The sequence below is a fragment of the Lepisosteus platostomus genome, chromosome 16, assembly GCF_059453375.1.
Source record: "Lepisosteus platostomus isolate fLepPlt1 chromosome 16, fLepPlt1.hap1, whole genome shotgun sequence".
Classification (NCBI taxonomy): Eukaryota; Metazoa; Chordata; class Actinopteri; order Semionotiformes; family Lepisosteidae; genus Lepisosteus; species Lepisosteus platostomus.
The window spans coordinates 4584238-4598730 of record NC_142626.1 but is presented as its reverse complement, the minus strand read 5'-3'; the positions used below and the strand labels follow the sequence as shown (position 1 = coordinate 4598730).

At 36.7% G+C, this 14493-nt stretch overlaps 2 protein-coding genes across 2 annotated transcripts in view; one reads left to right on the top strand and one right to left on the bottom strand.

The window, feature by feature from the left end:
* Nucleotides 1-14493, top strand: part of LOC148646745 (NACHT, LRR and PYD domains-containing protein 3-like) — a 2700574-nt gene that overhangs the window by 2561319 nt on the left and 124762 nt on the right. The window lies entirely within an intron of this gene.
* On the bottom strand, nucleotides 87-14462 carry LOC148646747 (cytosolic phospholipase A2 gamma-like). The gene is made up of 9 exons (XM_088609010.1): nucleotides 14382-14462; nucleotides 13733-13841; nucleotides 11398-11538; nucleotides 10028-10069; nucleotides 8941-9015; nucleotides 4174-4287; nucleotides 3647-3801; nucleotides 3029-3197; nucleotides 87-1842 (listed from the first exon to the last, which is right to left on the bottom strand). Exons 1-9 carry the CDS (start codon nucleotides 14391-14393, stop codon nucleotides 1673-1675), a joined length of 987 nt encoding a protein of 328 aa, XP_088465136.1. The 5' UTR covers nucleotides 14394-14462; the 3' UTR covers nucleotides 87-1672.

Sequence of the window (14493 nt, the reverse complement as noted above, 5' to 3'; positions counted from 1 at the left end):
CCTTGAAATTATTTTCTTGTCTAGAGCATCACCAAGCCTGACATGAGCATCTTACATTGACACAGACATAAAGAGATACAGTCAGCTTTGAGAGATGGCCTTTATTACATGCTCAGCAAAAGTCAAAGCTTACACATAATAAAGCTTATTAGCAAATCTGCAAAATAATATTTGAAATGAAATTATTGCATCATGGCAATCTTTATATTTCTCCTTTTCACCAAATCTTAAACAGAAAACATTTTCTTAGGTAAATTATGTTCAAATGTGTTCCAAAACAAAGCAAGTTAAATTTTGTAATGCATATAAAAATAAATGCTCTTACTTGTTAGCAGATGTGGAGAGTTCTTTATCTGGTAGCAAATTCAAGGAAGAGTACAATTTTCTAACACTTTCTGACATTCCCTGACAGGCTTCATGTATGTACTGTGTCATGTTTGTATTCCTCTCTATTAACCATGGACCTCCTTTAAAAGTACTGTGTGGAAACAAAGATGTTGTATTTTGCTTGGATTGAATATGAAAAGAGCTGTAATACTGTAGATAAGGCAGCAGGTTCTTTAAAACCCAATCTGTGTGCATTGTCAGCCAATTTATCTTCTTTTTTACAGTTCACTGCCAATTTAGTATTGTACTGAATCATATGGTACATATTTCTAGTTTTCTAAAGAATAGGCAGTATTATGATATGATGTAACAATCATATTATGAAGACACAGGAATGTATTATGATCCAACAAATAAAATACTCATTTTAACACCCAGTCATTTCTGAATCTTCTTAAATTGGGGTTCTAGAAAATGTTTCTAATTCATCATATATCCCAATAAGGAGTTAAAGGAAATAGAGCCTTAGGGACATGTTTTGCTTTAAACCACTTGTCTTGAGGAATAACAGCCCTACTATCATGAAAGATGATACAACCTGTCTTATAAAAAAACAGAAAGAAAGCTGCAATGATGTTGACAGTGGGGGTATATTATACAGGAAAGTATAAAGTATTTATACACTAGTGAACAGATGATTGGTGGGATTGGTGTCTTTGTCCCATAAATTCCATGAACTCCATTTACAAATTCCCTCTAAAGTCTACTTTTTGTTGCTTCACTTTTTCAAAACCTTTTTATAATTCTATACTATAGATTTAGGATTCTTTAATATTTTAAACCAGATATGATGAACAGAGAGGTGCATTGGCTAACAAAAAGCATCTTTTCAGACTAAAAAATAATCAGATTCAGAAAAATCAGATTTTTGAAAATGAAAAGAAAAGATGAATTCCTAATGCAAGAAATTGTATAGCGCTAATAAAATGATGTTATGTTTGAAAACAAAATCAACAAACTGCATCAGAGGTTTCAGATAAAATCAACACGTATCTCGAAATATATAATCAGGAGCATCAAGAGAAATATTAAATCTATCCTAATATGTTGGTCATCAGTTTATCATTAATTTCACATTCTATATAAAGGTGTATTTAATCTGTATCTGTCAATACAACTCCACAAATGCTGTTTTAAAAAATATGCAAATAAGAAGCCTAAATCATTAGCAATGAACAATCTAACTGCATCCATGTCTATAAAACTACTGATTTAACAAAAAAACCCTCAGATTAAAAATGTTCTCTAAAATGCCAACTCTTTCATTGTGTAGGTTTTATTGGTTTCACTTCTTTCTTTCTGCACCCACAGCCTTCTTTATCTCAGTGATAATCTTATCTTTGTTGAGACTGACATTCTTCTTAGCTAAATTCAGAAGATCATCAAGCTCGTTTTCATTGTATGACAGGTTGAATGTTTTGTAGATGTTCTTCATTTGAACAATTTTTTCCTTGCCTGAAAGAAGACAAAATTATGATGGAATAATCATTCTTGTCTTGACAATTTAAAGTGCTTTAAATATGTCAAACTAAAAGCAAAACACATTAGAAACATCAAAATAAGATTAAACAGTACAGGTTGTTAAAAGAATTAGAAAATTAGTATAAAAAGGTATGTTTAAAGACCATAATAATTTTGATTGATCTGTAACCTCATATAAAGGCTGGGATCATTTTGTAGTCTCGGAGGGACAAAACACTAAGCATAATCTCTCAGGATAGGACCTCATTTTGAAATAGAGACCAGAGTCCAAAGACAAGTAACAGTAAACCCATGGTGGGTAGCTGCGTCAGCATGCATAGGCTGCAAAGGAACAAGTAATTGGTTTATTCCATGCTGAATAAAAGAAGAAAGTAAACACAACGTTTCGGTCGTGGACCCTTCTTCAGATGTCACCCACACCTGAAGAAGGCTCCACGGCCGAAACGTTGTGTTTTCTTTCTTCTTTTTTACAGCATGGAATAAACCTATTACTTGATCATTTGTTTAGTCATACTAGCAGCTTTGTATTACAATAATCAAAAAGACAAATTCAGGCACTGGCATCTCTGACTCAAACTGGAACAAAAACATGTTATAGAATAATGTTACAGAGTTATAAATATAAGAATAACTTCACATCATTATGATCACAATAAATACAATGTCTTTTCAAGAAAAAATCTGTTTAAGCTTTTGCTTGCCTGTGTCTGAATCAAAGATAGTCTCATCACAAATAGACCACTGTGTTGCTTTACATGCTGGTGTTTCCACAAATTATTTTAACAAGCTATACTGGATACCTTCAGAAGCCAATTCTTATACAGGTTAACTGACACTTCTGAATTACCCCTGAATACAATGCGTGTCTGCCCAGCATTGGACTAGCATTTGTCAAAGGTATAGTCACACCTTATGTCCTGTGCCTGCAAGGTTAGGCTCCAGCTAATTTTAAGCCACGATGGGGAAAGTTATTAAAAATTGATGGTTGGATAGATAAGTTTTTCCCATGCTCACATTACTTCTGTTGGTCTCTTTGCACTGGATTACATAATTACCTATTAGATGTTTCTACTGACAACTGATGTACAGAATATCCAGGTGTCTGAGGTGAAAACCTGATGACAAGGTAAGTGGTTTGATTAGGGTCTGATTTACTTACTTTCACAGGAGTCCTTGTTGAACAGAGGGAAGTGCATGACTGTGGGGGTTTTATCAGCACTGTAAACGTAGCAGCTTAAGGGACACTCCTTCTCCTCCTTAGTCACTGGTGGAATGGGTGGGAAGGGAATGTTGTTCTTCTCACAGTATTTAGCTGCCTTAGTGACAGTCTGGGATGGAAGTAGAGAGAGGAGTGCAGCAGAGAGGTTTGCGAAGGGGATGGGGGTGTGTCAAGAGTTAAGGAAAGAGAAGAGAGGAAAAGGCACAGAGAGAAGATAAACAGCTCTATCCAGCTAGGATAGCAAAAGGTCTGTACTGTTTTAGTTTAGTAATAATTTCATCAAAGTATGCTCAGTCACACTGTATTAGGCCATAATTTCTCTTGCACTTCTGAACATGAAAAAAATAAAACCATTTAAGAAATACACGACTGCACAACACTGAAAGAGGTGAGAAGTGGTTGGTGACTTTTAATATATTGTGTTACATACTGTATAAGTTTATCTCATTCTTGGCTAAGGGAGAAGATGATTGATGCAAAGCATGTGAGCCTATATACTGTATAAGACTTCACTATACTGAACTGATAAATATTGTGATTTCCAATACAGCGTCTTACCAAAAATGGGTCTTCATTAGAAAAATCAAATGACAGAATGAGCTTAACTCTCCTGTCATTCCTCAAAACCAATGGGTAGCCACAATCATTGGCAATAGCAGCATCTTCCAAGTAGATCTTCTCATTATTGACCAGATATTCAGGGAGAGTTTTTGCTGGACAGGAAATAAAAGGCAAAAATATTGATGCCATTGCTTTGGTACTTGTGTTCATAATAATCATGTAATTTATAACAAGTGTGTTTTATCTTTTCTTAAGAAACAATATCATTTTCATGTATTCTATTACACTGTTTATACAATGTTCTTTCAGGATGATTCACATCAGTATTAAAAAAATTATAAGCATGTCTTTTTGATCTCCACGTTAACTGAACACTCTTGTACTATAACTAGAACTATAAGAACATCAGAAAAGCCAATGTTGAGAGCTGGTCAGTGCATGCTGCTTTATTAACACATTATACTATATTTCTATATAATATTTGATCACCATTTCATGTATTTCACTGCTGTTCATATTCTAACCTGTGTCAGGGTATTTATACAGGAAGTTGTACTTGGTTCCCCATGTCCAGCTTAAAATGAGAGTGAAGATTTTCTTGAAAAAATCAGGTGTTAGGTCCATTTTTTCAAGTGAATCTGAAGGGATAGAAAAGAAGTATAGCATTAGAACCTGGTTTTTACCTGTACACGTGATTTAATCCTTAAGGAAATACAATAAGTTGAATTCAATGATAAAAGCTTGGTTCTCAGCTTTTCACATTGACATCAGTACTGTGAAAATAAACATCCTTTGATTAAAGATGCTGATAAGTAAGATTTGTTATTGCAGTATTTCAAACTGTGTAAATTTATTGCATTTTTTTATGAAACACAGTATTCTAAATGTGATTTGTAGAAAGTATCTTATAGAACATAATTGCTATATATAAAAGGGTGGCAATGGTGGTTAACATTGCAACCTCTCAGTACCGGGGCCCTGAGTTCAATCCTGGACTTCGGGTGCTCTCTGCATGGAGCTTGTATGCTCTCCCTGTGCTTGTGAGGGTTTCTGCCAGGTGTTCAAGTTTCCTCCCAAAGTCCAAAGACATACTGTAGTGGTAAGCCATCTGGCTTCTGGGAAAAACAGGTGCTTATATGAGTATGTTTTTCCTGCAATGCTATATACCTTTCCAGGTATCCTGACTTGAGCCTGTTGCTTGCCAGGATAGGTTCTGGCTTCTCTGATACCTTGTATTGGATTAAGAGGTTAAAAATTCCTACAATTGCTAAACATAATTGCTACAATGTTGGTTTAATTGCTGCTTAGTTTAATTGCATACCATGTGTTTCTGTTCTCAGGGAAAAATAATTCCATGATGACTTACCAAAATTCCATAATTTCTAAATGAAACTGAAATACTGAAATCTGAGAGTGACAAAGAGGAGATAAATGATCATACTGCATAGGAACTACATTACGCTTGGAGAGTCAAGTTAAAAAAAAGAAAACATTACTTACAGACTTCACTGAGACTGGTTCATACTGTAATGCTGTTGGATTTATATACTGTATACAGTATTTACCTGTTTTGCTTCACATAAATGTTTGACAGTGTACATAATAGCCAAGAGAAAAAAAATCTGTAAATAACTATTGTTTTCTTTTCTGTATGAGTTTTTAAAATTTTATTATCCATATTTTTTTGTAAAATTAGTACCTAGAAATCCCATTTTCATTTTACTGAATTAAAATTGATATATATGCATTATGAAAGTGAACATTTAAAATCCAAACTTGGATGCTCACACTGAGAACTTTCATGGGTGAAAAGTCAAATGTCAGCAAAAACTGCAAAGAAAAATCAAAAAATAATTTATAGTAAAGCCATCATAATAATTTGCTTTACAAATACAAATTATTTCAGGCACACAGTATTATTTTGACAAGTTATACATTTTGATTAATGGCCTCTATGGTATGGTATGCTGTATGGTGCAATAGTAGTGGACAAAAAATAACACAACAGCATTTCGTCAATCTGATCACATATTCTTTTCCAATCATATAAAGTAAGTTTTGAGAATCTCACCATGCCTTTAACATGCTCATAAACGATATTTATTAAGGAACATAAACATATTATGTAAACTGTATATGGCTGGTATTAGTAGTTTAAAGAAAAAATACACATTAATATTCCATTCATGTGTTTCTTTTGGAAACGTTTTTACGTGCTCTTTCTGACTGTATTAAGTTTATATACTTTGTAAAAAGTTATGTTTAAACCTTTTCTGTGAATACACTTGTTATAGCAGTAAACAAAAGCATACTTTTCAAATTTGATTAACAGGGAATATAATATGGAATCGCGAATCTAAAGAAATTAATAATGATGTAATTAAATTAATGTGCTACTAAAGAAAGTAGTACACCTTCTTTGGATATATTCTGCTTCAAAGAAACAAATAAACGTTTCTTTGAAAAACTAAAATAGCAAATATTATGGACACTATATTGACATTTTTTATATTTCTAAATATCACAATATGTTTGAAGCTAAGTCATTTATTGATAACAACAAATAATTTCAAACTGCTACAACTGTCGTTATTACTGATAATAAATATTATCGACACTATATTGAATTTTTTGGTATTTCTAAATATCACAAAACATTCAAAGTTAAGTGAGTTAAGTGATTACCATTTTCCATGAATACTTGCGGTCATTATCGCAGTAAACAAAAGCATACTTTTAGAATTTGATTAATAGGAAATATAATATGGAAACACGTATCTAAAGAAATTAATAACGATTTTAATTTAAGGATCTAAATATATGTATTTACATAGCTGGTAGTACTACTGAATTCCACTTTCTTTGTAAACATGTTTTAGTTTAATTTGACTCATTCATGCATGATGAATTGTGAGAGAGTGATAGATGGAGACAAGATGTAGGTTTCTGGTCCAAACAACACTCCCCAGAATGCAGTGGGAAATTGGCGTTTTACTCTTGATGGTAACTCCAACAAATTGTCACATTTCACATCCTTGCGAAACAATCAGGACGTTGTCATCCAACCTATGGTTTGATGGGTTTTTTTTATTTTGAAACCATGATCTTGATATGCAGGTGTGAAGTAGAGTTAACAGCTTCAGATTTAAAAGGTTATTAATAATATCTTCAGTGTCGCATTAATGTTCTTCCAAGTGAAAAAAGAGGCAATAAACAACATGGCTGCTCTATATATTTTCAGTTTACAGACCGTCCACAGATGGTTACAGACTGTTTACAGACCGGTAATTTATTATGAATAATATCTTCTATATCGCATTAAAATTGGAAAGCTTTTTATTGATGTAAATCCACCTATTTTCCAACCACTTTATCCAGTACAGGTAACCGTTTCACCCCTCCTCCCTGTCTGTCTGACCTCTTTTTAACCATTCTGTGCCTGAATCGCAGTGTGTGAAAAAGACATAGAAAAAAAGTGAATCTTTTTTTGGGCTCAAATCTTGCTTAACTAAAAATTAGACACAAGAATAGTATTTTTGGACAATGTTGTGAGGCTCTGGTGGAATTTTTCTGTAAACTGAAACTTTTCTATTTTCTTTAAAATTAACTATTTACTTATTTCTTTTCATTTATTGCTTTTAATTTGTGAAGCAGAGTATTACGATATGAATTGCTACTTCAAAGTTTTGTGGGTGCAAGCTTAAAATCAACAAACCATGAAATCTGTGCAAAGGTCTCAATATTTTTGCAAGGCAAATAGCTAAGAGTATATTATACTTAGACATTTCCATCACATTCTCAAGCTCCTCATGAACAACACTATCCAAAAAAATCCTACTGACTCTCATTTTAATCTTCAATACAGCACCTCCAATCCAATGGTCTGCAGAAACAACCTATTTATTTAATCCACAGTGAAATCTGACTCTCTCAGAATTTTTAATAAGTACCTTCACATCCAATAAATAATGATGTTCATCTGCAATTAAAAGTTTATCTCATTACATTGTAGTGGCAATGCTTGTTAATAAGACAGAATTAAGCGTTGCTGTGCTTTCCTAAATGAGGCCCCATCTCTCTCTTCATCTCTGTGGTGCAGCCACAGAGAAGTTATTCATGCAGGCCGATTTAAGTTTTCTTTTGATAAGGAACAACTCCCAAACGGGGATGCACTTAGCTAATGATCAATGGTCATCCCTGGCGCCTATCTGTCTAGGGAGTTCCAGAGGAAATCTGGACTGCATTCCTAAGTGTCAGGAGTAAGTGACTCATCTCTCACTTTGGTCAACCAATCAGGGACTGGCAGGGCGTGGTAACACCACGTGGGTCTCCAATGCCCGCCAAACTCTCAACCAATCATCACACATCTGTGTCTTGGTCAAAAAGGTAGCACAAGCTCAGGTCGGGGCTCTCCTTGGCCATTTTCGCGCACCCTCAGAGACAATCACGTGACAACCGGTGTTGTCTGCTCTGGGACTTGGACTTTGTTCTAAGCGCGAGGCCGAGGATCCCGGACGTACTCAGAATTCTGCAACGACCAACGTGAATGCTCCGCTTGATTACAGTTGGACCCTCATCGACAACCTGAATAGCTTATTCAGAAGCAGCGCTGGACCGGGAACGAACCAGTTTTCTTCCCGTGCAATAGAATGACCTGCGAGGACCCGCGGTCACACTTTGTGCATAGAGACTTTCTACCAGTCAGCCAGACTACTGGTAGACCCCTGGGAGCAACGACTGCACTGTGCACCGCAGTTAGATTCCTCCGTCCGTGGCTGGTAGCCAGAGGACGCCGAGACGACGCCTATTGGATGACTGCTGGGACAGAGTTTGCAACAGAGCCTGTCAGCTGGTTTTGGTGTTCGTGCCAGGAAATCCAAATCCATACACAGTGGATAAGTAAACCCCATGTTCTATGTTGTGTCTTGAGAATTTAATTGTTACCTCAACACAAGTTGTTATCAATTTAATTCATAAGTAATGTATTTACTTCCGAGTCTAGTCTAACAGTGGGTAATGACACTGATTAGATATGGTATAGCCGAACGAGATATTGAAATATATTCTCTGTTGTGTATCTCTTTGTGTTAGCATCTCTTCGGGATTATATACCTTGTATTTTGATAACCCTCACAGTAAGGTCTGCTGCCTGTATTCAGGCAGACTGGTATATGTTTTGTGCACAATTTATGTTTAATAAATGTATCTTGTGTTAATTTAGGTGAGGATGACCTTTTAGTTTGGCTGTAATTCTTCAAATTGTTCTATACTTCCCAGGTTCAAAAACTCACCCTGAATGGCCTTCATATCTTTCTTTTGTTTAGTCTCTTCGGTGTTCCCTTTTAACAACTGATTGCAAATCCATTCTGCAACATAAAAATCAGACAAATGCTTAAACAGTTTAAGGTTTTCTAAGTACAGTTTAAGGTTTTCTAAGTACAGTACATAACAGTACATTTTAATAGTTCAGGTGGGTAGCTGCGTCAGCATGCGTAGGCTGCAAAGGAACAAGTAATAGGTTGATTCCATGCTGAAAAAAAGAAGAAAGAGAACAACGTTTCGGCCAAAACGTTGTGTTCTCTTTCTTCTTTTTTTCAGCATGGAATAAACCTATTACTTGTTCCAGTACATTTTAATTGTGTGTTGGTTATACAATCTATATTTATATACTATATATAAGGCTTATTTGCAATGTAATGGAAAATGAAACACTTGTCATTTTTAATTTAGTTTGTAAAGCAAGGTGATGTTTTGGTTAAGTGGTGGAGTTCTCACCTGCTATGCCTCTGACCTGGGTTCAATTCCCAGCCACTGCCCTTTCTCTTTCTCTTTCTCTCTCTTACCTACTGTCTGGCTCACTCACTGCCTCTGTCTTAAAATACTTTTAATTAAGCATAGTTAAAGCCATTGTCCAACTGCTCCTGTTTTCTATGCTTATTTGCTTTTGATACAAAGTTTTTAAAACCAATATATAATATAGTTAAGAAAAAATCTAAAATAAAATTATCTCATTATACACAGTATTAATAATAAATAATACATTACTACATATTCACAATAACATTACATTAAATAGAAAAATTATGTTACGAATAAGTATTATTGTACAGTATGAATAGCTCAGGAAAGCACTAATGGGTTAATACACATTTGATTTTTACTATTAAAATACGATGAACTGTGAAGAACACATGCAGACCCACAGTATATTAAGGATTCTACAGAGTGCTGCAGTCCTATATTAGATTATTTGGAAAACTAAAAAGCTGTTGCACTGTACTTTTGTCATACCTTGCACATTCTGAATGGGTGCAGCTGTAGATGCAGATTGTGAGAGCATACAGCACATTCATTACTTACAAGATATTAAAATTATACCTATATTGTACTGGAAGTCAGCGAAGCAACTGCCACACAGTCCTGAGGAAATAGTAAAAAACAGAGAGAGAGCAATGAAAATGGTTTGAGGTCACTTAATCACAGCATGGAAACAATCAGACTATTTAATTCACTACCCTTGTGTAACAGATCACTTCTTGTAGCGGAGCTGGAAAATCTGCACATATATGGTTCCTGATATATAGAAGCCTACATGCCAAACAGACCGTACTGATGGTCCCTGTTTTAACCCAATAAGTAAAAGTAGAAATCCTCACTCAGTCAAAGCCATTTTCTTTTTACCGGCAGTTAATAAAAGGCTGGTATTATGAACAAGGCCGTTTCTAAGACAGAAAAAGGATAGTTGTTTTAACCTAAATTGCAAAGGAGCAACTAAAAGGTTTATTCCATAATGAAAAGAGAAGAGAGAAAACACAATGTTCCGGCTGTGAAGTCTTCTTCAGGTGTGAGAAAGACACGGCAGACAGCAAAGATTAAATTGCACAGAAGAACAAAAGCTGGGAGAGGAGAGGAGGAGGGAGGGGCAAAGAGGCAGAGAGGCTGCTCAGAAAGTGCAAAGTGGAGAGGGGTGAAGAAAGGTGTGAAGTCAAAACCTGCATGAGAATAGAGAAGATTACTTGAAAACAAGTCAGTCATTGAGAGAAAGGGGGAGGTGTGAACCTAGTTTCAGGATGAGTTTTGTTTCTGTTGTTTTTCTGCAATGGGAGTTGAGAAACCCTTCTCTGTGAACCAAAAGTTTACATAGATTATGTGATCAGCGGTTAGTGGAGTCACCATGGGCATCTCTTCCATTCAAGATAATTTAGGAGCACCTGGGAACAGCCATCCCTATAAAATTATTAATTTCCCTAATTTCCTAATTTGGGCAGAGCGGTGGCTCTGTGGCTAAGGATCTGTGCCTGTGACTGGAAGGTTGTGGGTTCAAATCCCGCGGCTGGCAGAGGAATCCTACTCTGTTGAGCCCCTGAGCAAGGCCCTTCACCCCAACTGCTCCAGGGGCGCCATACAATGGCTGACCCTGTGCTCTGACCCCAAGCTTCTCTCCCTGTCTGTGTCTCCTTGGAGAAAAGCTGGGGTATGTGAAAAGAAGAATTCCTAATGCAAGAAATTGTATAGGGCTAATAAAGAAACATTATTATTATTATTATAATGTAAATCTAACACATGGAATGTCTTATCATCATTACCAAACATTATGTAAAAGCCCAACACAATAAACTGAAGTCCAATAGTAATATATGGTAAAGTTCCTCCATTGGCCTAAAAATCTTTTGTGTGTATCAAAGGCTTTGGCATCCAAGTGGAGTTTTTTCTTCATCTATAGTGTAACAACAAAGATGAAGAAAGACCTTGCAAGTACAGGATGTCCATCTCATCTCTGAGCTCCTCCACATTCCCTCCTGCAAAACGGCTCCCAAAGAATGGTGTTTCCACAAAGGCTCCATACCCAGAGTACCCCACTTCATGGCGGGTAATCTCACACCAGACCCCTGTGAAGGGAAGAGACACGGAGAAAAGGAGGAAGAGCAGAAGAAGAGTGAAGTGAGAAAGGGTACCAGAACTAGAAAAACTCTTTCATCCCTAAATCCCTGCTATTCTCTAAACCCATTTTGAAGGCACTGAGGCCACTCTTGTGTGTCTATTTTTCTAAAATTAAATGGCATTATTATTGTTAGTTAATAGATAAAATTAATATTCTTGTTGTTCTAATGTAATACCTTGTCCAACTTTTGTTGTAGTTGTTGAGTATATGAAAAATGTACTGAAAATGAGAACTGTAACATCCTGGTTGGAGGTCCATAAAAATTGTTTATACCCTTTATAAAATTAAAGTATATGGTAGTATGCATGGCTAGTTTGAAGGATATGAATCTCTAATTCCCAAACAGCCCTTGGTTGAATGGAAAAGAAAAAGAAATTAAGGAGTTTGGACACAATGGAGGAAATCATCTGCCTCAGGTATTTAAGGAGGAGATGGTGTCAGGAACAGTTCTTTCCGGGCCCTATGCGGACGACACGATCCGAAAGGTGAAGAAACAATAGGGAAAAATATCATGCAGGAGTCGGTCAGGAGACAGGGGGGTGTCCAAGGTGAGCTGGTGTCCAGGGGAAGTGAGTCCGGGGCAAACAATCCAAGCATAAATCCAAAAGGGAAATCCAAAACAGAAGGCAAAGTCCAAGACCAGGGGATCCATCCAAAGTAGTTAAAAACCAGAACCGGGTCGGGACTGGCGGGACAAGGAATCAGGAACAGGAAACTAAAACCATAACGGAGCCAGACGCGGCAGGACCCCAGGCTCTCACGAAACGGGATTCAATGAGAAACCCCGAGCAATCGCCTGCGTCTGGCTTTAAAGATGGAACTAAAGAGGGGCTGGAATAAGAAACAGGTGTGGGGAATGGGACAGAACGAGGAAGGGCTAGAGCGCCCTTAAGAGGAGGAGTAACGATCGTGACAGTACCCCCCTCCTTTCCAGGGCGGCTCCGAAGCCCTAAACAAGACAAAAAATAAATTGGATGGAGTCCATATTGCCAATGTGCTGTCCGCGGGGCCCGAGTGTTGGCTTCTCATTCTGTCAGGAACAGTTCTTTCCGGGCCCTATGCGGATGACACGATCCGAAAGGTGAAGAAACAATAGGGAAAAATATCATGCAGGAGTCGGTCAGCAGACAGGGGGGTGTCCAAGGTGAGCTGGTGTCCGGGGGAAGTGAGTCCGGGGCAAACAATCCAAGCATAAATCCAAAAGGGAAATCCAAAACGGAAGGCAAAGTCCAAGACCAGGGGATCCATCCAAAGTAGTTAAAAACCAGAACCGGGTCGGGACCGGCGGGACAAGGAATCAGGAACAGGAAACTAAAACCATAACGGAGCCAGATGCAGCAGGACCCCGGGCTCTCACGAAACGGGATTCAATGAGAAGCCCCGGGCAATCGCCTGCGTCTGGCTTTAAAGGTGGAACTAAAGAGGAGCTCGAATAAGAAACAGGTATGGGGAATGGGACAGAACGAGGAAGGGCTGGAGCGCCCTTAAGAGGAGGAGTAACGATCGTGACAGAAGGCACACTGTTATCTTTTATATTGTGTAGCGTGAGAGAAACCAGGAAAGAATTATTGAGTTTTACCAGGAGACAGAAGGATTTATTGGTTTTTAGTTTAAGTTATTTTTGAAGAGAACAGAAAATAGTTTTAATCGCAAACTAATTGAGGAACACTATTTGGTTGAAGGGAAAACATGGGTAAATAACACTAGAATAAAAAATAATATTTTTCTTCAGAAAAGTTCAGACTTCAGAAAACTCTTATGATTTGTTGGTATAACCTGCCAGGGCTGTTGACTTCATATATTATTTCATAGAGCAAATAATAGTTTACACAGAAAGCAAGGTCCATGGGTTCAATTATCAAAGAAGTTAAACAATCCTTCATTTTTTTTAAATACATATTGGCAGTTTCTTAAAATATAAATTATTTTGAATTGTTAATAGCCTTATAGTTTAGCTCTAATGATCATTTCCTTACCTTTACCAGTAGCAGCTGGTTGGTCATAATTTTTCAGATCAGATTAGGTGCTAGCGATGCGGTCTGTGAACATTTAACATTTACTATAAAATATGTAATACCGTATATGGCCTTTCTGCAGGATTTTAAATAAGATTTATGTTCATCCATCATCATGTATCTTACCTCTATCGTATTCATCCTTCTGTCTCTGCTCTTTGTCCACAACTGCCAAGATGGGGTAAGGGTTGTTCATTTCATCATCGGTTTCCTTAGAAAAATGTTCTTCATCCACCTGGAAAAAATATAATGTAGTGAAGACCTAGCAATGGTATTCCCCAAGTACTCCCACCAGGTTTGGAGGGTCTCTGAGATCTTCAGTGGGGCTCACATAGCTGTATACAATTAGAGATTATCTAAAGGTTAGTTTTCAACTCTATTAATTAAAAAAAATCTAGATTCATTGTGTTCTCCCTTTAGAGTTACTTGTCTTGAATAGTAAGGTCACATCACCTTAAGCATGAAACATCTGCTATAGCATCAAATCATAATAAAATATCCCAGAATGTCCTTTAATTTGTTTCTATATCCTTTCCTATTTTATTGTACACATCAATGGTGTGCACTAATGAAAATTAAGTAAAAATAAAAAAGTGAATTTCAATTTTGAGCAAAGATATATTGTAGGGAAATAAAACCTTTAGTAATTACAATTTACCACATTAAACTGTACACTTTACTCAGAAGCATCAATGAAGAGAGAGAAAGACTTTCAGAAATACACAAATACATGATGACAAAGATGGTAGAAACCCAGGCAGGAAGGACTGCTGACCTGCTTCACCATGTCGTGCACAATTGTAGATGCAAATACATCTGTGATGGAAAAGTTCTTATCCTTTTCTGCCTCCCTAATTCTTGCCAATGCTTTTCGACAGTCAAACGAG

What these genes read in the sequence shown, in the direction of transcription:
- LOC148646747 (XM_088609010.1), bottom strand. An exon ending in CTAATGAAGACCCATTTTTG is followed by an intron (nt 3,198 to 3,646) that starts GTAAGACGCTGT and finishes CTTCCATCCCAG; the next exon opens with ACTGTCACTAAGGCAGCTAA. An exon ending in CAACAAGGACTCCTGTGAAA is followed by an intron (nt 1,843 to 3,028) that starts GTAAGTAAATCA and finishes GTCTTCTTTCAG; the next exon opens with GCAAGGAAAAAATTGTTCAA.